The 23,975-nt window shown below is 35.5% G+C and overlaps 1 protein-coding gene across 5 annotated transcripts in view; it reads left to right on the top strand.

The window, feature by feature from the left end:
- PUM2 (pumilio RNA binding family member 2) overlaps positions 1-23,975 on the top strand; it is a 90,896-nt gene that overhangs the window by 59,744 nt on the left and 7,177 nt on the right. For 2 of the 5 annotated variants that reach the window (XM_090280943.1, XM_090280942.1), the window contains exons 13-16: positions 3,422-3,658; positions 17,935-18,202; positions 19,584-19,713; positions 21,451-21,585. In XM_090280943.1, coding sequence (XP_090137069.1) covers positions 3,422-3,658; positions 17,935-18,202; positions 19,584-19,713; positions 21,451-21,585 — 770 coding nt within the window. The remainder of the gene's footprint in view (positions 1-3,421; positions 3,659-17,934; positions 18,203-19,583; positions 19,714-21,450; positions 21,586-23,975) is intronic. The other 3 variants (XM_090280944.1, XM_090280946.1, XM_090280945.1) reach the window with 3 other exon arrangements.

The following is a 23,975-nucleotide window of genomic DNA, read 5'->3' as shown; positions in this document are numbered from 1 at the left end:
TAAGGAAGAGCCAAGTGAGATGAGAAAGATGCCCACTGTTGACGACACCCTGTGCTACTCACTCTGAGGTTTCCAGTGGACGCAGGAAGCGTCAGGGGAATGGCGTGCCCACAGTCAGTGCTGCCGTTGGCAGCTGGTTCTTCATGAGGGGCAGGGCTACCTACGAATTTGGACGTCTGGAGATTTCCTGTTTCTCTCACATTCTAAAACTTTTAATAACTGCTCCTCATCTGTTTTTCCACCACATGAACTTACCGTCTTTTCTCGTGTGGAAAATGGCGAAACTAACACGTGTCAATCATTATTAATATGCTTGCCAGTTTTCTAAGGAAGTGTCTTCTAAATTTTTTAATATTTATAAGAGGAATGGACTTGAACAGCTATAAACTATTAGATGCAAAATACTTCTAAAAATTTTTTTTGTTATAATGAAATACTATAGGGATTTATCATACTTGCCTAACAAAACTACCTAAAGAATGAGCACCGGTTCTGAGGTAAAATCTAGTGACCATGATGACCATTCACTGTTTTAATTTTTCTGTGTTTTTCATTCCTTTTGGAGTTTAGTATTTTATCTCTAGTCCGAGCACTCTCGTGGGACTTATTTTTTTGCTTCTAACACAATTGACAAGCATTTTTCCCAAATCTTAAATGTTCTGAAAAACTGTAGCAATAACTAGTTTCTAAACTGTAGGTTATAGACTCTAAATAATCCAGGGAAAATAGAGAAGAGCTTTGATAAACCTTATGTACCCTTTTCTAATAAAATATGTTACTGGTGGTCTGGTATAGGTTTGTAGGTCCCCTTACCCAGTTCTTCCAAATTCCCATTCGTCTCTTAGTTTTTGAAGAGCTTTCCTCCTGCATTCAGAAACTGGCATGAGCATTTTGTTCCCTACAAATTCCCCTACTGATGCCTCTTTCCCCAAAACTTATCTTCTTCATGCCTCTTTTATAAGCATGGCTTATTCAATTCTGATTTTCAGTCTGGGGTACCTCTGTCTCATCTTGCTTCAGAGGGTATTAATGATTGCCACCCCAAATGCCAGTAAATGGTCTTATTTCTCCCTCCTCTGGCACATTTTGTGAGAATTGATTTCAAGTGCTAGAAATCTACTGTTGCCGTTTCACATTATGGCAGTTCCACAACTATGAAATCTAAAATATATTGTGGTTCTGTGCACATTTACACACATAGTAATGTATACACAGTCATTCTCTTCCCTATATGATGAAATTATTAATGTTTAACTGTTAAATATCCTCATTTATAAAAGAGTTGGCTAGGAAGCTTAACCATTGTAATATAGTGATTAAATCATCCTTTTGATACCCATTATTTAGAAAGTACTATTACAGTTGAAAGTTTGTAATTTAACATTTTATACACAGTTGGTAAATGATTAGTGAGTGACTCCATTGCCTGTCTAGTTTAAGATATTTTAGGTAGACTGTTTTATATTTCATAGTCATACTGTTGCAGATAATTTAGGCACATAGTAAAACTTAAGGAGCCTGTTTATATTTAAAACTATTTCTGAATTACTTTTAAATGTTTTGTTTAGCTTTTCTTTTTTGGAAGAAAATAATACTGCATGTGTCAAAACTATGGTTTATTTGATTATGTGCCAGGGGAATGATAGTACTACTGCTCTCATTAGAGAGCTGTTGTCTTTGTCAGTTAAATTGTTTCTGAAATAAATAGGACTTTAAAATGTAGCCATGGCTTACAAAAATCACTTTGACAGTGTCCTTTTAAATTAGCATAGTTAATGTAGCATACATGGACAATTTTGCCAAACCAATTCATGAAGAGCTACTTACTACATTAGTTTTTATGTTTCTTTTTTGCTATTAAAATACATATAGTTCCCTAGTATCTCCTTATTATTATATCTTAAGATGTGAAATTTTCAATAAAACATGTTATCAGTCTTTCAAAAACTACACTGGCAGATATAAAAGGTTGAGTATTGTTATAATATTTTGCCTAATATCGCAGTAGGAGCCTGGTGTTTTTCCTTTACAGAAGTTTGAATTTGGCAAGAACCAGTGTAATTAAAGTTTCTTACCTGTATCGTAAGCTTAACTTGGTTGTCCCATCATGTGCTCTGCTTAAGTTTTCTCTTTAATCTGTACCCTTATGACCTACTCATAATTGACTTGAGGTTAGAAAACTAAGTTTGGATAGAAACTTTAAAATTCTTTTGAAACAAATTATCATATTGGTCCGAATATAGAGCATGTCCTTAAAAAACTTGACAGGTTAAGAAAAGTAATATGAATTTCCCTTAAATGAAAAAGGCAGTTGGTTTAAAAAGGACAGTGCTTAGAATAAGTGAGAAGCATACTTGAAAATGTGGGTAGTAAGTGGGACTAGAAGTAGGGGTTTTGGACAGCCTCTTCAAACACGTGGTAAAGAATCTGATTATCCAGATATATGTTAACAGCCAAATCTTGGATTGCTTTCTGAGCACTGCACGCACAGCGACATGGTGATGTGAGTCCATGTGCTTATAATTCTGTGGAGCACAGAAGGGAAAAGAAGGTTAATAGTTGAATTTGGAATTAAGTAAAAAGAATTCATTATGTAGGACAATAAGGGATGTAGTATAAAATAATTATACATTATCTAAGAAAAAAATTAAAAGGCTGATCAGTCTTTCTCTGAGTAAGGGGCAAACAACGCCAATAATAAAATCTTAGGAATGGAAGATCCTGAGGGGTAAGTGAAAGCATGTTTTTGATGTGATAACAGTAATGAGAGCTATTTCCTAAAAGTTTAGTTTTTTTTCATATGTATTTTGCAATTTAGTTGTTGAAGGATCAGGAGAATGTGTAGTGTGAAAAGTACCGAGGAAGAAGCTGCTGCCTATATTTCACAGCTGACTCCTATTCGGGCCAATATGGACTTAAAGTACTGTGGTTTGAGCCCAAGGTAGAAGCCAAATTAAATGTGAATGGTGAGGGAAATACATTAATATTCTATTTGTCAATATAATCTGTTCTTGGCATTGAGTTGAAGTCTAAGAACTGACTCCAGAGATTAGAACACTACCAAAATTTAACCTTAATGGAATTTACTACAGCATATCATAAAGCAGATGACTTAAAATTCCAGGGTTATAAATCATACCAGGGTATTAAAGCACAGTAATCATGTGTCAGTGGTAAATATGTGTGAAATAATGAACATAATGACTGCTATGTTAAGTATTTGGTTACTTTATTGGGGTGCATTTATACCCTTTTATGATTAATAAGTTAGTATATATAGTTATCACAGTAATTATCTTCTCCATAATGTTTCTAAAAATAATTATTGTGATCACTTCTGTTATTTCCCAGCAAGAGTTGGGGATAGGTTTTATTCAGTTAACACTGTATGTAATTAGGGTTTTTTTTATTTCTTCTTCAGTTGGCAGTTCTGCAAGTAGTAGTGCCACAAGGAGAGAGTCTCTATCTACTAGCTCTGACTTGTACAAAAGATCTAGTAGCAGCCTAGCACCCATAGGGCAACCATTTTACAATAGTCTGGGATTTTCCTCCTCTCCAAGTCCAATAGGCATGCCTCTGCCAAGCCAAACTCCAGGACATTCACTTACGCCACCGCCATCACTTTCATCACATGGATCCTCATCCAGTTTGCATTTAGGTAAAAAAACAACAACCCAAAACCCTTTTTATTTGTATGTGTACATGTAAGTGTGTGTGTGTGCGTGTGTGTGTGTGTTTATAATATATGTAAAATATTTACTGTTGGATAAAACATGCCAAATTGCTTTTGCTTTTAGAACTAGCCTTTTGAAAAAGTTCTGTTGTCATGAAAATCTACAGTGAGGGTCTGATGTACAGTAAGGTAAAGACCCCTATTGTATCTTGTTTCTTTTATGAAATACAATGGTGTGTTTTTTCTTGTCTGTGCTTTTGATTTGTGTGTGTTTTAGATCATCTGAAAAGTCAACTATTTAAACATGATAATGAAAGAATTCTCACTATCAAAAGTTTTTGCACACCAAAAGAAAAACATCAGTCACATAGTTATCTAACTTTAAATAGCTTTGTACAATGGTTTTCACTTTGGCCTGTGACTGCCTGGCCATTTTACTAGAGGATTATGTCAGGGTATAAGAAATCAATATGTTTGTGAGTTAAAGGATCTTACGGGTTTGGTCCATATATTTCTTTCACTTTTAAGTATGTTGTTAGCTTTAGGAAAAAATGATTAGGCTTGTTGCTTCCTTGTTGGAGCATTTAGAACTTCTGTTTATATCTGTGTATTGAAATTGCCTCTACCCAAAGGTTACTGAGTTAGTGGTTACCTTTTTCCCTATCTGGGAAGTATTTATTCGTGTAGTTAACAATATATTTTGAAGGGTTTTTGGCTATCAGGGGCTTTGTATGAATCCCTGTCTCCTCTAAAAAGTATTTTATTAGAATAAGATTTTGGATTTTTTGTAATCCTAGTTACCTCAACTGAAAGTGGGAGATTCTGTTGTGAATTTTATGGGCTTGGAAAGATTTAAATCAGCTTCCGATTTTAAAAGTAATGTTGTCATTGTAAGCAGATATGTTTGGACACCCCCCCATTAGCATATAGGTATTTTTTTTTCCCAAAGCTCATTAACACAGTTAAGTGTCCATGTAACGAAGGTACCTTTTGTAGTAGTCATCATGCAGAGTTATGTTATTGCAAAGTGGGCCAGATTCTTTTTTTAAAGACTGGTCCCTCACCCCAAATTCTGTGCCTTTGTTCTTTTAGCAATTGAATATATACTACACACACACACAAAATGAATTTATTCAGGTGGGTTCCTGTAACCTGTTTTGCAGCACTATTTGTGTAAATGTATCAGTTTTTAGTCTGACACCTTCATTTATCATCATCTTAGTCATAGGAGCAGCTCAGTTCCTGATTTCTTTATGTTCAGACCTGTTTCCACCACCTTTATATAAGACATGCCTTTGAAACTTTGAAATGGACACACAAATTTGGAACATAAAAAAACCTAAGAATCGGCCTTTCATAATAATTTTATGTTTTATTTGTTAAGATTATATTTGTCACGGCCTGTCATTTTTTTCATAAGTAAGTTTCAGGTCAGATTCCTGTCAACTGTTATTGCTTATGTTTTTGCTTTAGAGCCTGTGTAAATGGCATTCATTATTCTACGTAGACTATTTAGAAATTGGGTTATAAATGATTTTTTAGATGTCTCTATGATTTAACAGCAATCTAGGTTTTTGTCTTTAGAAGGTAAAGAATCTAGCCAGATTCTTAAGGAAGGAATTCTAGTCAGTTATGAGAAATAATCACAGGGCCTGCAGTTCTCCGTTCTCCTGACCCTTGGTACCCATTGTTCAACTCCTTAGTTTAGCTTCAGCTTGACATGTTGGTATTTCAGTGCACCTCTGATTAGAATTATCTGTAGATTATTTTCTTTCTTTCTTTCTTTCCTTTTTTTTTTTTTTTACTTCAGTTTTAGTTGTAGTATGACAGGCAAACAGGCAATGTTGTTAACAAGGAATATACTGCTGGGTTGAAAATAATTTAGTAAATTTCATAAATTTTCTCTTGACATAGTGTTCGTGGAAATAACCGGTCCTTTGCTCTCCTGTGATTCAGTCACCATGAAAGACTTATGCTCTGTAGTCCAAACATACTTCAGATTGTATATCCTTGAGGCAGATTTCTTAATGAATCAAGTTACCAAGGCTGAGGTGATTTGTAAAATACCTATGGAAATGAATTTACATATTCAAATAATTTTACTGAGCTCACATATTAAGAGTATAATATGAGATGGAGATAAGTTCTCAGTCTCATTAGAATTGGTTGGAATTGGTTCTAAATTATTTTCTTGTGAGATTTTGAGACAGACATACAATCATCACAGTTAATGATAGGCCTTGATGTCTACATTCATAAAATATTGGATAAAACATACTAGTTAACCTTTTTTATTCATCAACTCCTCTTTGTTTGTGCTAGTTATTTGATTCACAGAAAAAGCCTAATGGCAACATGAGGTACTTCTAGCTTTCCAAAAATGATGTTTCACATTATAAATAGTTATTTGATTAACATCAGTATTTTTAGCAGTATGACTAGTAGTCACTTTTTGATTAAAGTACAAGTATTTCACTTGATAGGTTTTTTTTTTTGTTTTTTTTTTTTTACTTGATAGGTTTTTTGTTTTCAATCCTCACCCAAGGATATATTTATTGATGTAGAGATAGAGAGAGAAACCTCTATCAATTGAACCCTCAACCTTTTGGTGCACGGGACAACACTCCAATCAACTGAGCCGCCCAGCCAGGGCTTGACAGGTTTTGATTGTTCATTTTTTATAAACTAAAATTTGTTAGGATTTTGTCTTGTTACTTTTTTTAATACATTGAAATCAGGAACATGGAAAAAAATGTTTTTCCCTTTTCTTATATAAAATACCTAGGACTCCTTTCTAAAAAACAATATTATACCTTTTTAAATTTTAATAATTCCTCATTACTTATTAATTAAATGTCATTATTACTTAAATGTCTTTTTTGCAGTCGTATTGTTTGAATCAGGGTCGAAATAAGGGTTATACATTGCGTTAGTTGACGTCTCTTCTAATGGGGAACCGTTTCTCTCTTTGGTTTGTTTTCCTTTCCATGTATTTCTTGATGAAACTTTGTCCTGTTGACTTTACCATATTCTTGACCTTGCTTATTGCTTCCCCATGATAGTGTTTAATATGTTCCTCTATACTAACATGTTTCTCTGCATTTTCTGTAAAATGGAATTAAACCTAGAGGCTTGGTCTGACTGTTTGTTGTTTGGTTTGTTACTTGGGGGAAATTGTGGTCCTGTATCCTTTCTGTTGCTCCATATCAGGAGGCACATGTCTGGTGTCTCCATTTGAGGTTGTCAGTCTGGTCATTGCCTAAATATTTCTTCAGCAGTTATAAAATGGTGATACTCTTAATTCTGTCATTCCTTCTGCATTTATTAGCTGGAACTTTTCTATAAAAAGGAACTTTGCCTCATCAGTTGTGAGGTTACCTTGAAATACATAGTTCACATATGAATTAGGATAATGCTTGATTTCTTTCTTTTTGTTTATTTTCTTATTTTCTAACTTTGAGTTGGTGTCCTAGCAACTTCTAAAGGTGACTCCAATTATTTTGTAATCATCATTGTACCTGCAGATTGATGGATTTTATGATAGTTGATATGTGTCAGTCCATTACAGTCTAAGACATCAATTTTACACCTTTTCTAATCCGAAAATTTTGCCATTTTTGGCCATTTGGAGCTCCTTCAGATTGGCTGTCATGTTGACGGCAGCTCTTTAAGAGCAGTATTTAAATCACTAGGGGGAGAGGGTCAAAAAAACGAGTGAAAATATCAAGGAAAGAGAACTTTAAGATTAGTGATTTTTATTTGAAATGCAAAGAGCAGCGTCAAATTCTGGGTGTATCAGGTTCAGTGTTAAATAGTAAGTGAATTATTTTCTCATGTTGTATTGATGTGTAGAAATGGGGGGGAATCTTCTACCTGCCGTTGTTTCTTTTCTCATTCTCTCTGATAGAAGTCAGTGTCTTATTTTAAGATACTTTACTCCCTGTGATAGAACATTAAAAATTTCCAATATTATTTTATTCTTCTACCTGGAGCTAGCTAACTAGTTTGTTCCTTCCTTGTTTCCTTTCTTTTTCTTCTTTTAGTAAACTTTAAATATGTTAGTGATTTCTTATTTACTCTGATCTTTATGCTCTTAGTAATTAGATTGATATAGAACTTTTGGGGAATAAAGCCGTATTCTGTATTTTTATCTAATTTTGGACATGACAAACTAACAGGTTTTTTCCTTGTACCTTTTTAATTCTTGAACAGGCTTGTTTATTTCTTAAGGGCACCAAAAAGTATAACGCAAGCTTTGTATTTAGTGAAATTTATTACAGAAAGATGGCTCTTGGTTCTGAAGATTCATTAACATCATGTATTTAGTAATCAAATAGTACTTAAGCTTGATATGGATTAGAAAATTTTATAACCTCTTTTCTCTCCTAATCACAACAAATTTTATATTAAGTATAGACAGGATAATATTAACTTTCAGGATCATTGTTTTCTGTTAAGTAGTAGCTACATCTGTTAAAATTGCTAACCTTTGGCAGATGCAGCCAGTTGCTTCTCTAGAATAAAATACTTAAGAATTAAAACAAATATGCTCAAATTGCTTGCAAGGCTGTTTCCAGTTTTTCTTAGTTGGTCCTTAAAGCAGAAAACTGGTTTTTTTTTTTTCAGCTTGTATTGGAAATGCTGTTATTATTTAAGTATTAAGTTCCTTATAATTGAATAGCATTTGGTAGTTTTATAAAGCACCTTCATGTACATTATTTCATTTCATCCTGGTTGTTAACATAGACTAGCTGAGTGGTATGCCCACTGAAAATGAGAAAATTCTAAGTCATATGAGCCCAAGAGGCAATAAATGACAGAATTGAGGCCAGAACAGTGTTCTGACTCCTGTTACTCTCTTTGCTTTTTCTGTTAAGCTATTTTATAATGAACTGAACAGCTTGACAAAGTGTGTAAATAACAATATTCTAATCAACCTCTTAGAAACTGTTTATCTCACATTGGCATGCGTTGTTTTTTTTAAGTTGTATATAAGATTACTAGACTTCTAGATACAGATACCTGTCTCATTTTGGTTACCATTGAGATTAATAGAACAATTCTTTTCTAGACATTTGAAGTTCAAGTATGTTATCTACTTCATGAAATAAGAATGTTTGATCTGTCAGGTGACTCAAGGACTGGCTGCAGGACAGACAGCATGTCCAGCCCTCAGCAAAATATTATTTACACGTTCTCATGGTGGCGTAGATTACGCACTGCTTCAGCCATTTGGTGTGTCTAAAAGCCACTTATTTGTTGCTGAGTATGAAATGTGTTGCGAAGAAATTCTAAAATTACTTGTATGAAGCAATTTATGTTTCGTTTCTGTACACAAATTTATTGATCTGAGTTATAATTTAGGGCCACAGTGATTCATTTTCACCCCCATAGTCTACTCATCATCCTTTAATAACATGGCCTCTGATGTTGTGGTTCTAATGACAGTTAATTCCCTTAAGATAGTCACTAGAAAATACTTCATCTGCCAATAATTCACATAGACTTTACATTATACACTGTGTTTATGCACTATGTACCTTAAACATAGAATTAAACAATAGCTCTTAAAATATAAGCAGTTGTGCTGTATGTGAGATCCGCAGCCTTAGCCAAGTAGCCTTTAAAAATGAAAGCAGCGTGGATCTCATGGCGGCGTTCAAAGATTGCTTTGTGGCGTGTGTGTTAAGAATATTTCAGCGTTATGTGGGAATGTCCCCAGCAGTAAGTCCAGTGAAGAAGGGCAAGATCTTATACTGTGCGCTGTAAAACACTGATAACTTAAAGGAGACAAGAATGGAAGGACTTAGCAATAAAAATACCAGCTTCTGGTTTATGTACGTATAGCTTTAGCACCATCTCAGTGAGAATTTGCTCAGGCTTTTTTTTTTTTAAGATTTTATTTATTTGTTTTTAGAGGGAAAAAGAGTGGGAGAGAAACATCAATGTGCGGTTGCCTCTCACGCACCCCCTGCTGGGGATTTGGCCACAGCCCAGGCATGTGCCCTGACTGGGACTCAAACCAGTGACCCTTTGATTCACAGGCCAGTGCTCAATCCATTGAGCCACACCAACCAGAGCTCTTCTAGGCTTTTTTAAGAAATTGACATGCTTTAAACAATATAAAAGGAAAAATAGAGCCAAGAATAGTCCAGACATCTTATTTTTTTTTATTACAGTTGACATTCATTATTATTTTATATTAGTTTCAGGTGTACAGGATAGCAGTTGGACAAATACGTAATTTCCAAAGTGACACCCTCCCACCCCCAATAATTCTAGTAAGACAATCTTGAAGAATATAGAGAACTTAATAACTTTGCCAGATTTCAAAACTTTTATAAAGCTACAGTAACTATAATTGTGGTATTGGCACAAAGATAGTTAAATAGACCAGTTGGATAGAATAGAGGATCCAGAATTAGACCTACTTACTGAGTTACCTGATTTGTGGCCAAGGTGCCACTCCTGTATATTTGGGAAAGATAGTCTTTTCAGTAAGTTGGACTGGAGCAATTGAATATCCAAATGGGAGAAATGAACTTTTGATTCCTTTTTTATAATGTGTACACATACATACACACACACAAACACAATTTTCATTCTCAAATAAATTAAGTAACTTGCTTTTATAGTCATGAAGTTAGTAAGGAGGAAAAACTTTTGAGGCCAGGCATGTCTCCCTGGCTTATTCAATGATGTACTTACTCCTGCACTTAGAATTTTTGTGAACATTTAATAAAATTGTGGTAAAATAGAATTTAGCCTATTACAAGTTGGTGAGAAAAGTGAGTTTGAAAAAGAAAAGATTAAAAGCAGTGGAAGCCAAGACCTATATCACAGCTGTTAAGAGTATTCAAATCTCAACAAATGTTTGTGTAAATGAATTTGAGTGGTTTTTCCTTTATATTTTATCGATTCAGTTATTGGCAACCTTGTTTAAAAAATTGTTTTACATCCTACATAGATTTCTACATTAAAGCGTTATTTGACTGTTCCCGATCAGTGTGTTAAGATCATGCTCTTCAGAATACTACCCTTCAAAAAGTTTTATGACAGTCACCTTTAGAGTTTTTACTTTTGTATGCTTTGTTTTGGGACTTGGGGTTGCTGTATGTTTTTCTGGGTAAAAATAATTCTTTCCCATTACCTTCCCAATTCAGCCCTCTTCTACCTCCATAGCAACCCCATCAAGAGAGAAAATGTCCCTATAATGTTTGTCTGGGATCAGATTATTCTCCCCAATGTTCATAATTTATTAAGCAAGCCTTATGATTGCATAAATCCTTAGTAATCATGATCGTAGAGGAAAATCCCAGCCCTGCAGTTTTCCTTTACCGCAATCAGAAAAGGCAACTGGCTGGGAAATCTCAACAGGAATATTCAAAAGGAGATGCAGATATAGCCTCATTTATTCACTGTCACCAAAAGTATTAACCAAAGAAAGGAATTCAGGTCAAATCTGAGAGGGTGCTTTGATACATGCAGGGAAATACTTTTGCTCATTTGTTCATATTAGGCAGCCGGTAAAGTTCAGCCCACTGCTTATTCTTTTGGGGGGTTAGTTTTTAAAGTTGTCCTCGTGTTCAACAGTCACAGAGGTAGTTACTTACCACTAAAGAGAAAAGATTCAAGCAATTTTTAAAACCATACAAAAACTAGCCTTTCTTGATGGAATAATAGAAATTGGCAAAGTCATAGAAATGATGTAGTACTAGTCTGAAGACTAGTTCATATGTTAAAAATTCAATCTTTAAATGCTTTTTCATGAATGAGGGAACAGTGTTAAATATGTTCTGTGCAGATGGTCTTCCCTTCCCTTTATATTTTGAAAAATTTTAGGCAGTAGAAGATAAAAGGTACAATTACTTATCAAGCAATAGAAATGGAAACTTTGGTCTGTAGTTTGCATCTAATGTTATTTGCTTATATATTGTCATAAAATGTACAAATTCAAGGTAGCACACTTGACATGTTGATGCTTTTTGCTTTTTATATTAGTCTTCCATTAATATCATATGAAAAATTGTATTTTTAACTAAAATCACTTTGGTTTTTAAACTTACCAAAGCCTTATTCTTTGCCCAGTAAAATTTCTGTGTCCCTCTGTAGCACATATGTAGTTAATAATAATTAGAAATATTTTATGTAGTTTGCTCCCCATGTAACCTCAAGCATATCCCAGATTTTTAAAATCACATATGTCATTAAAAATGTTCTTGGTAATAGAGTATAACTGGCTTTACATAAATTATTAAGACATAATAGTAAAAAGAAAAGACCCTTAGTCTAATTGTTAGCTTTGCATCCTTGAATAAAGTATTTTAGCTTTTCTAAACCTATTGGGTCATAAGTAAAATGGAGATTCTTTGTTGCATAGGATGGTTAAGGGAATAGACATGTATTCGTTTTCGAGTGCTGCTTTAACAAATTATTACAACTAGGTGACTTAAAACAGCAGATTCATTGTCTCACAGTTCTGAAGGGTAGGAGTCATATCATGGTGTTAGCCAGGGCCATTTTCCCTTTGGAGGCTGTAGAAGACAGTTCTCCCCTGCCTCCTCCCAGCTGCTGCTGGTTGCTGGCAATCCTTGGCACAATTCTCGGCTTGTAGATAACATCACTCCAATCTCTGCCTTCACTAGTACATGAGATTCTCCTTGTGTGTCTCTTGTCCTGATTTTCCTCCGCATATAAGGACACCAGTCTTTGGATGAGAGCCCAGCCTAATCCAGTATGACCTCACTCTCACTTGATTACATCTGCAAAGACCCTGTCCCAAATAAAGTCAAATTCACGGGTACCAAGAGCTAAGATTTAAACATATCTTTTGTGGAGATGTAGTTCAACTCAGTACTATTTCTCTCTGGTTCCCCAAAATTTATATTTTAGCCCATACGCAAAATACATTTACTCCATCAGAGCATCCCCAAGAATCTTAACCCATTCTCGCATCAACTCATCTTCTAAGTCTTGTCTTCTAAATCAGGTGAGACTTTGGATATGGTTTGGCCTGGGTCGGAATTCCTCTACACCTATGGACCTATGAAACCTAGAAAATAAGTCCTCTTGTTTCCAAAATACAGTAGTGGGATAGGCATAGGATAGACATTGCCATTCCAAAAGGGAGAAAATGGCAGCAGTAAAGGGGTTACTAGTCCCAAGCAAGTCTGAAACCCAGCGAGGCAAATTCCGTTTGGTTTCAGGACTTGAAAATACTCATCTGTGGCTAGATTCTCTGGCCTCTGTGTGTAACTGTCCTCAGAATCGTCCTTCACTTTGTCTCTTCTCTGTCCCTTTCAGTTCAGGATGGCAGTGCTTTTGCTGATAGAAAATTCTCAAGAACATTATTGGTCTTTCATTAACCTTGGGGGATTTCTGGCCATACTCATTGGCTCTGCTTCCTCCCCATTCTGTCTGAAGAAGCTAAGACTCTTTCAGATCTTCAAGTGCTGGGTCTGTCGTCCCCCACCCCCAAGCTAAACAATTCTTTCTTCAAATTCTTTTCTCTTATTTTACTGTAGATAACTAGAAGCCAGGCCACACCTTTAGCACTTTGCTTCAAAATCTCAGCTGAATATCCAGGTTTATCCCATACAAGTTCTGCTTATAAACCCAGCATAACACATTTCAGCAAAGGTTTTGCCACTTTGTAACAAGGATTGCCTTTCCTCCTGTTTCCAATAACATGTTCTCATTTCTTTCTGAGATCTCACTTGGAGAATTTTTAGCATTCATTCATGTTTCTACCAACATCGTTCATGATGATGTATGTATTCTCCACAATGATGGAAGCTTTATCATGGTCCTCATATCTGTCTGAGCCTCTTCGAGGCAAGCTAGGCTTTTTCTGTTACGCACCTCAGAATTTGTCTAATCTCTACGCATTACCCAATTCCAGAGACACTTAGACATTTTTAGACATTTGTTACAGTAGTGCCGCATTCTTAGCACCACAATCTGTACAATCTGTATTAGTTTTCTGGGGCTGCTGTGGCAAGTTACCATAGCTGAGCGGCTTTAAACAAAGATAAATTTTCAAGAGGACGCAGTTCAACACGGTACAGCATTTTATGTGCAGTTTACTGTCTCGATGTCCAAGAAAGAGTAGTCAGTAAATGGTAGCTGCCTTTCTAGAAAATGTGATTGTGTGCAGGAAGATAATAAGACCATGTTAATGTGCAGATCCTTTGAATTAGGCTCATAGATCAGATCGTTTGCTTTTTGTTTTTCAGCAAAATAATGCATGCCATGGGTCCTCAGGATCTCACATCTGGTATCACTTTTGAGTATTAATTAAATGAGCTTTGTAAAGTAGATAAAGAAACTGATTATGTTGAGTACGTAAAACCTATTTTAAAATGAGATGCCAAAGACTTAGGACAAAGGTCTGTCCATTCTTTGAAAAATTATATCTTTTAATATTAGAAATGCATGATCAATATCTCACAGTGATGCATGCGCCTATCAGGAAGCACTGCTCTGAAGTCTTTTTTTTTCCCCCATTAAAGTCTAGCGACATGCTGATAAATGTACTAATAAGTCAGATTACCCGAGGCTGAACATTCTATATACTATACTTCTTTTGAAAACTGATCAGAGAAAAAATACTAAACTAAAACTAAGTGGGTCTTTTTATGGGCTAGAGGTAACTGAAGTTAATACCATAAAATAAAAGACTATCTTCTTTGATTTTTTTTCAGCATCCGTTCCATTCTATATCATTGATTCTTTGCCTACTTTTAACTAACTAGTCATTTCCCATGATCATATTACCATTTCTTGACCTTTTCAGAACCTTGCCTTCTAAAATGTACTCTGCCTAGTAGCCTATATGTAATTGTACTCTCTTCAGAACCCAAAATCTACTTGGATTATGATTCTTATTTGAAATTGGTCATCGACAACCTGCTATAAAATGAAACCTTAAATTATCTTGATTTTAATTCATTAACCTCCAAACTCTTCTATCAGAATAATTTTAAGATACTGTGTTTTGTTTTGTTTTTAAATAAATATTATCCACTGTGGCTAATTCAGTAGATCCTAAACAAGATTGAGGAATCTGTATTTTTAAAAGAATGCACAGGCCTAATAGGTCAAGGAACTATAATTTCCATATCTTAGAGAGGTGGAAAATAATGAAAAAAGACAGGTTGATTTATTTCCTAGTTGTTTTCAGTTGTTTCATTGTTTTTCTCCCCTGTGTTTTAACCAGTATTTTAAAATCTTTTTGAATCCTGGTATTTAGTAGGGAAGGATTCTAAAACAATAGACTTTTCAAGTGAATTAAATGAAAACTTATAAAATCATATTATTTGTCCTAGGATAATTGTAAGGTGTTTACCTTCCTTCAGTTTCATAAATGAACTTGAAAGATAGCTGTAGCTGTGTAAGTAGCATAGAAGGAGCTGTAGTCTGAGTCCTGGCTGACTAGCTGCAAGCCCTGGCACATGACTTGGGTCCATCGTGACTGCATCTGTGAAATCATAGTACAGATCTTCACATCCCACACACCCTAACTCAGGTAGTGATTCAGAGGTGGTAAATGATGGGGGCATGTCAGTGATGAATTGAAGGGACTGTTATCCCTTTAACCCTTTTAGTACAGAGCACCTCTGCTTTTAGACTACCAGTAGCAGTGGTATGAATATAGATGACCCGTTTGTATGTTTTTAACAAACTTTGGAATGATTTCAGACTTATGGGAAAGTTGTAACACTAATCCAAAAACAATTGCACCATATTCTTCATCGAGATCCTCCATGTGTTATTTTCTCACATCCGCTTTATCATTTTTTCCTCTCTTCCCCTCTCTGCATCTCCCTCTCCCCTGTTTATGCAAGGAAGTTGCAGACATAATGTCCCTTACAAATATATCAGTGTATTTTTCTAAAAATAAGGACATTTTTAAAAAATAAAACCACAGTTATCAAAGGGGGCTGAGGAGATGAACAATAACAATACTATCAAGTGACCTCAATATTTTTGAAGACCATTTGTTTTGTAGAATGTCCCTCAGTCCCAAATAGATTTTGGATGACACGCTTTTAATGTTTAGAAAACAAAATTTAAAATGTTTAATGTATATTGCAGATTGGGTTTTAAATGCTTCTTGTTTTGTAAGGACAGGAAAGTATCCTGCCATGAGTGATTTAGTGGTGTTGTTTTATAAGTGAAAGTGCTAATTAGTCTTCTAGAAGTGAAATTCTGAGATTTTTTTAAACTCAAGGCAGTGCTAGCAGTATTATTTCCTGGGGTAAGTATGTATTTTGAATTTGATGTTGGAAATCTTTTATGTGTTAAGGATAAAAGAGAAAATCAGGCTTTATGTTTGAGGTAATGCTAAGCAACAATTCTGAGAGAGCTAAGAAAGGGAGACGTGAACAGTTACGGTACTGCCTTCTAGGAACTTTGTGTAAGAAATGGGTTTGGAATAATGACATGAAAACCAGGCTGAAGAATATAGAGGATCTACTCTAGCAGGGTGCTGTAGGTTTTTAGTGTAAAGTGACATCATCAGAGTGGCCCTTTGAATGGGAAGATAAAATTATGAAAAAGGTTGGAATGATAACTAGAGCACCCCTATCCTGCTGAAAGGTTTAAGAACTGTTAAGAGACCTGAATGGGCTAGTGACCAGTTATTGTGAACAGTTAATGGAACTATATAAGTAGAAATAATAGCGAACCAGAAGGGTTAATAGTGAGGAAATTGAGACACGTGTTAATTAAGACACTGGGTTCTTTTCACTATTTAGTGAAAGATTTGAGCACTGAGATAGGCATGTAGGACTGGAATAAACAGAATCTGATGTTCATGGTTTTGGTGTATAAATATCTTGTTAAATTACACATTTCTAAGGAATGATATTATAGAACTGGCCCTCAGGCAGTTGATGTTACATAAAATATTCATGAATATTTATTATGTACTTAACTGTCAGATGTGTTAGGAAGGAGGTTTCTGTCATGTAGGTGAATGTAATTTTATGACACTTACATTGTAGAGGGAGCTGAGGATCAAATAATAAGGATGTGTATGTGTATATAAAGGTGGTTGGGAAATTGGATGTAGAATAAAGCTAGGGCAGTGGGGACTAAAAGTCAAAGAGGGGTGTTCTCACCCAGTTCACTCTGGGATTATAACACTTCCACTGTTTCTTGTCCTTTTTAACTCTTTTGGGCCGTTAACGCCTCTGTATAACTTGGCACCGACAGTGTGTCCTTGGCATCATCTTAACCCTGTGGCCTGGATTGTATACAAAGCACTGTTCTCGATGAGACGGAATACAGTAGCATAAAGCCAATAGTGGGCTTTGTTTAGCTGAACTACTAAGTCTGCATTTTGCAATTTTCTATACATTTTCTTTTTAAAAGGACACTGTCAAGTACTTTTAAATGATTGTTTGTAATAAGAACAATTTTCTGCTTATATTTTTGTTTTTATTGACTGCCCTTTATTATTCTTGTTTGGAAAGGGATGTAAGTTAAAGAGGATTTGTATTCATTGTCTTAAATGATCAGCATTAGAGATCTAAGAATAATAAATGCTATTATTGTGATTTCTTATCTGTAAATAGTATTTTATGGAGAGTATTTTTAAATAAAATATTTTAAAATAGTGTGTCATTTGAATTTATTGTCTAGTATTGGAGGGGTTAACTTCAAAAACTTAATCAGCGTGTTAACTAAGATACTATTTTTTAACATACAAGTATGTATGACTTAATGCATTTTTAAATAGATTTCAAAAAATACAGATTAGCCCTCAGTGTTCCATTAACACTGCGAGTAAATTTTAGTCAAACTCTATTTCAGTGGCTTAAAACCTTGAGTTGGCTAGTTATTTGTACCTTGCTTAGCAATGTAACTGCAAGTTTTGTTGGTGGTTTCAGTATTTTGGTATTGATATTAGTATGTATGGCATTAGTTGTTATAATTGTTTTAAACCAAGCTTCCAAGAATAAATACAGGTTTTGTGTATGATTTCAGATGTTATAATTATACTGTAAACTGCCAGGAACAAATGCAGATTTTTCTTATGTTTTCTAGTCTATCCCCCCCACCCCCCCCATAGTCTCATAGCTGCACACATTAAGTGAATGTGTGAGATTTCCCCTCTGATTTTAATTTCATGTTATATAGGAATTCGTGGGGTGGCTATTTCTTTACTGACTGAATTTTTAGTTTAAGTTTTAAGTAACTTTTATTTGAGAAATGAGTTTGTCAAAACTTTGCTGACCACAACTGCTTTGTTGTAGGAGGACTGACAAATGGTAGTGGTCGCTATATCTCTGCAGCACCTGGAGCAGAAGCAAAATATCGGAGTGCTTCAGGCACTTCCAGTCTGTTCAGCTCCAGCAGCCAGCTCTTTCCTCCTTCTCGGCTTCGGTATAATAGGTCTGATATTATGCCTTCTGGCCGAAGTAGATTGTTAGAAGATTTCAGAAATAACCGCTTCCCAAATCTTCAACTTAGAGACTTGATGGGACACATAGTGGAGTTTTCTCAAGACCAGCATGGTTCTAGGTAAGTAATGATGATTTTTGATATTTTCCACTGTATTTTTGTTTTGGAAACCGCTACCTTGTAAAAGCCTACATTTTCCTTGACTAGAATCATTTGATCTGCATAAAAGTCGGAAGCTTTTAAAAAATAAATACTTAATATGGATTATATTTTGTCTTTTATAATAAGATAGATGGTTTTTAAAAATACAGGTTAAATTTATTTCTTAAGCTTTTCCAGTTTTCTATAGTGAGAATTTTAAAATATTTATTTACTTTTAGAGAGAGGGAGGAGGGAGAAAGAGAGGGAAAAAAACATCAAAGTGGGAGAGAAACATAGATCCCTTGCCTCTTCCATGCCCCAAGCCAGCGACCTGGCCCAGAACCCAGGCTTGTGCCTGATCAGGAATCGAACCACCAACCTTTCTATCCACAGGCCAGCACTCAGTCCAATCCACTCAGCCACACCAGCCAGGGATGAAAATTTTTTTATAATTAAAATATAACAGTGCATTTTTATTGGATTATTTTTATTACATTAACTCGGAATACATTTAACATCTGTAAATTTTTCTTAAAATATTCTGAATTGCATTTGTGGACTTAAGCATCCCTGATGTATACATTGTCTAAAAAAAGAGTTAAAAATCCGTTAAATATTTTTGTGTTCCTTTATAGATTTGTATTCAATGTGACACCATATTTTAGAGAACTGTTCAGTGCGTTTGGACATTAAATACGTGCACTGTAATGCTTCAGGTAGATGTGAGGTAGTGTTTTCAATATGCAGCACAGGAAGAAAAGTAGAATTCTAACATCAAATCTGAGGTCTTTTTTCTTTTTGTTTTAAGGTAAACCTGAAATTTAAAAAAAAAATAGTTATTGATTAGATAGCTGCATATAAATTTTATCTCCCTATAGTTGAAAGTTAGAGTAGCAAATGAACCTTGTATCACTCAAAAGGACTAGCTTACAAGTTACTCAGTTGTGTTTGCTGGACTTTATTTCTAAGGATTTTTAAAATTATGTTGTAAAAAGATATAGTATGTTGTATGTATATTATGAAAAATGCATGAATAACCAGTAAAAATGTTTGTAATTTTCTTTTTCGTTGATTATAATGCAGTTAGAACTAACTTAAGAAGGATTAAACATCTTAATATCCATATTTTTGCCTTTCTAACTTGTAGTTTTTAAGTTAAGATATTACAAAAGAAATGCTTTGTAACTTTTGTTCTTTTTGTTGTGTATTGACTGTCCACAGTAGAGAATGTGTTAATGCTATTTCTTGAAATTATTGTATTCGTGCGGATTGGAGGTGTACAATGCTCAAGTCAGATACAGATTTTGCAGGAGCTTGTTTTCAATGTACTGTCGTAGCATTTAAAATTTTTCCCACAAAGGTTCATACAGCAAAAACTAGAGAGAGCTACTCCAGCTGAGCGGCAGATGGTATTTAATGAAATTCTACAAGCAGCGTATCAGTTAATGACAGATGTTTTTGGCAACTATGTTATACAAAAGTTTTTTGAGGTAAGCACCAATACATGTTTGTATAATCTATCCAGGTATATGCCTTATGCTTAGAAAAGCTCTAGAAGTTGGGTAAGAGTCATTTTCACATAAAAATATATGAGCTTGGGAGGAAATATTTGCAAGTAATATAAAATAAAGACATTATATCCACAGTATTTAAAGAATACCTAAAACTCAAAAAGACAACCCAATTAAAAAGTGGACAAAGGACTTGAATAGACATTTTTCCATAGAAGATATACAAATGGCCAATAAGCACATGAAAAGAAGTTCCATGTCCATAGTTACTAGGAAAACGCAAATCAAAACCACAATGAGATTGCACTTGACATCTGTTAGAATGACTGCAATTAAAAAAAAAAGTAAAACAACAAATGTTAAGATGTGAAGAAGCTGGAAGCCTTGTACTTTGCTGGTGAGACTGTAAAATGGTTCAGCTGCTGTAGCAAACGGTTTGGCAGTTACTCAAAGACTAAATATAAAATTACTGTACAACGCGGCAGTTTTGCCCCTTGGTGTGTACAGGACGGGGCAAAGTAGGTTTACAGTTGGAGTACACAAAACACAGAGTTTATTCTTGTATTATTACTTATTAATTATGGTGTTATTTTCCATATGAACAACTGTAAGCCTGTTTTTGTCCCGCCCTGTATATACCTAAAAGAATTGAAAACAGGGACTCAAACACTGAAGTGCCCGTTTCAGCATTATGCAGAGCAGCCAAAAGGTGGAAGCAACCCAAATGTCCAACAGATAGATGAACAGACAACATGTGGCATATGTATACACTCGAGTATTATTCAGCCATAAGAAGGAATGAGGTTCTGATACATGCTACAACGTAAGTAAAGCTTAAGTGAAATAAGCCAGATACGTAAGGACATTGTCGGGTTCCACTTCCACGAGGTAATCGAGAACAAGCAGATCCATGGAGACATAAAGTAAGTTAGGGTTTACCGGGTGCAGGGGATGGAGCGTACTGCTTACTGCGCACAGCATTTCTGTTTGGAGCAATGAAAAGTTTAGAAACATTGTAATTGATGGTAATACAACAGTGTGAATGTAATTAATGCCACTGAATTATACACTTAAAAATAGTTAAAATGATCTTATATATTTTACCACAAAGTTTTACATAAAAGTATTGAAATACAATCTTAGTTTCAGGTATACAGCACAACAGCGATGCAGCATTTGTATGCCTTAGGAATCACAAAAGGGCTTTTAAAAGTTTGTGGGCCTACTTTAAAAGGGATGGTTAATATTCTGATTAATATCTAAAAATATTTAGGATTGAGAGTAAGTCTTAGATGAAGCAGTAAATAATAATGTAGTCTTTATTTGGATTTGGTAGTTTTTTTGTGTGTGTGATTTATCTGATTAACATCTGTGTTGTAGTTTATGTCAAAATATAGTTGAGAATTATCTAGTCTTAATGTATGGCTCAGATTCATTATATTAAAGATGAGGGTTGTTTGTTTGAAATGAAAAGTGAAAGGTGTAAGTTAGTAACAGGAAAGTTTTGATAGTATGACCGAACCCCAAAGACAGTTAGCATTTTAAGCATCTGTGGATCTATCTTAATTAGCTTTTACCTAAACGCCTCCTCCCTGCATAATTCCCAAGTACGATATTTTAAAATTTGATTCAGTAGGCTGCAAGCACTGGATTATTCAAGTATAACAAAGTAACATTATGGCCACTTTTTAGTAATATTATTTTCTTCTCTGTCAGTTTGGAAGTTTGGATCAAAAATTAGCCCTGGCTACTCGTATCCGTGGTCACGTTCTGCCCTTGGCCTTACAGATGTACGGCTGCCGTGTTATTCAGAAAGCATTGGAGTCTATTTCCTCTGACCAGCAGGTAATTGTAAGTTAAGACAAAATTTTTGTATTACTTTATTCTTTCTTTAACTCAATAACCTTCAAATGAAATGTTAAATGTTTCCACAGTTAAACTAAAAGATTTTTTAAGATCTTGTCTCAAACACTAACTTATTAATTAAAAGTTATACAACAGATTTTGCTGTGTCCTCTATTCAAATATTCTCTTCATCTTTTCATCTCTAAATGAAGATACTTCAGTACTTACAATGACAATGTGGCAAGCAGAGTGCGAGATGATGGGTATTGTTGGTACCCCTTTTTTGATTTTCCATCATATCAGGAATACATGTTACTGTTTTCAATGTGTATTTGAATTGTACTTAACATTTCTTTCATAAGAATGAAATTTTAAGAGTCAATTATATATTTTTTTTTATTTTTAAAAACTGTTTATGTATGTTTAGAGAGAGGGGAAGGGAGGAAGGGAGAAAAACATCAGTGTGTGGGTTGCCTTTCTCACACCCCACACTGGGGACCTGGCTCAGAACATAGACATGTGCCTTGACTGGGAGTCAAACAGGCAACCCTCTGGTTCACAGGCCGACACTCAGTCCACTGAGCCACACCAGCCAGGGCTCAATTACATATTTTTATATATAAAATTTTTAGGCTGTTGGGGACTTCCAGTCAAAATGGAGGCATAGGTAGACACACTTTGCCTCCTCACGCAACCACAAAAAGGAATTAAAACTAAATCTCAAAACAAATAACACCCAGAACTGTCAGAAAATGAAAGTGTATGAAAGTCTGACAACCAAGGATTTAAAGAAGCCACATTCGTCCAAATGAATAGGAGGGGTGGAGTCACTGAGAGGCGGTGTGGCACTGAGTGGCAGTGGTGGTGAAGGACTAGGCGTGGGTGGTCCCACATTCACATGTGGTGCATACAAATCAGGAAGGAGAGCTTGGGAGCGAGCAATCCCAGCCCCAGGCCAGACCACAGAGCCCAGCGTTCTAGCACTGGGGACATAAATCGCCATAACTTCTGGCTGTAAAAACCACTGGGGGTTGGGACAGCTAAAGAAACTGATGGATTTTCAGGAAGCTTTGCTAAAAGTGCCCACATGGTCTTAAAACATATGTAAACCCACCCACTCTGGGATTCAGCACCAGGGCAACAGCTGGAAAGGTGTCCAGTGCATATGGGGAGTGGGTGTAGTGACTGGAAATAGAGCAAGTGCCGGGCAAACCCCAGAAGCCAGGCAGTGGTACAGGAACCTCTCCAAGCCCTCCCCCCACACAGAGGGTTGCCCCACCCTGGCGATTACCTAAGGTTCCACCCCACACAGTTTGCAAGCCTTTTATAGGGAGCCAGAAGCAGCTCTACCTAATAAACAGAAACAAACAAAGGGTACTAAATTGAGGAGACAAAGAAATATGGCCCAAGTGAGGGAACAGAATAAAACGCCAGAAAAAGAACTAAATGAAATGGAGATAACCAACCTATCAGATACAGAGTTCAAAACACTGGTGATCAGGATGCTCAAAGAACTCATTGAGTATGGCAACAACATGAAGGAAAGAAATGAAGTTCACACTAAATGAAATGAAAAATCTACAGGGAACCAACAGTGGAGGGAAGGAAGCCAGGATTCAAGTCAACAATTTGGAACATAAGGAAGAAATGAGCATTCAATCAGAACAGCAAGAAGAAACAAGAATTGAAAGAAAAAAAATGAGAGGCTTAGGAACCTCTGGGACTTTAAATGGACCAACATTCGAATTGTAGGGGTGCCAGAAGGAGAAGAGGAAAAGCAAGAAATTGAAAATTTATATGAAAAAATAATGAAGGAAAGCTTCCCAAATTTGGTGAAGGAAATAGACATAGAAGTCCAGGAAGCACAGATTCCCAAACAAGTTGGACTCAAAGAGGACCACACCAAGACACATCATCATTAAAATGCCAAAGGTTAAAGATAAAGAGAATTTTCAAAGCAGCAAGAGAAAAAAAGAAAGTTTCCATACGACTGTCCACTGATTTCTCAAAAGAAACTTTGCAGGCAAGAAGGGACTGGCAAGAAGTAGTCGAAGTGATGAAAAGCAAGGACCTACAACCTAGACTACTCTATCCAGCAAAGCTATCATTTGGAATGGAAGGGCAGATAAAGTGCTTCCCAGACAAGGTAAAGCTAATGGAGTTCACCATCACCAAGCCATTGTTATATGAAATTAAAGGGACTTATCTAAGAAAAAGAAGATCAAAACTGTGAACATTAGAAAGGCAACAAATTCACAACTACCAACAACTGAATCTAAGAGAACAAACTGTAAACAACCAGAATAGGAACAGAATCATAGGTAAGGAGATCATTTGGAGGGTTATCAGCTGGGAGGGGGAAGGGGGGAAAGGTAGAAAAGGTGCAGGGATTAAGA

This window comes from Furipterus horrens, unplaced genomic scaffold (genome assembly GCF_987537825.1).
Source record: "Furipterus horrens unplaced genomic scaffold, mFurHor1.1.pri manual_scaffold_6, whole genome shotgun sequence".
In the NCBI taxonomy this organism is placed as follows: Eukaryota; Metazoa; Chordata; class Mammalia; order Chiroptera; family Furipteridae; genus Furipterus; species Furipterus horrens.
This window is presented reverse-complemented; position numbering and strand designations above follow the sequence as displayed.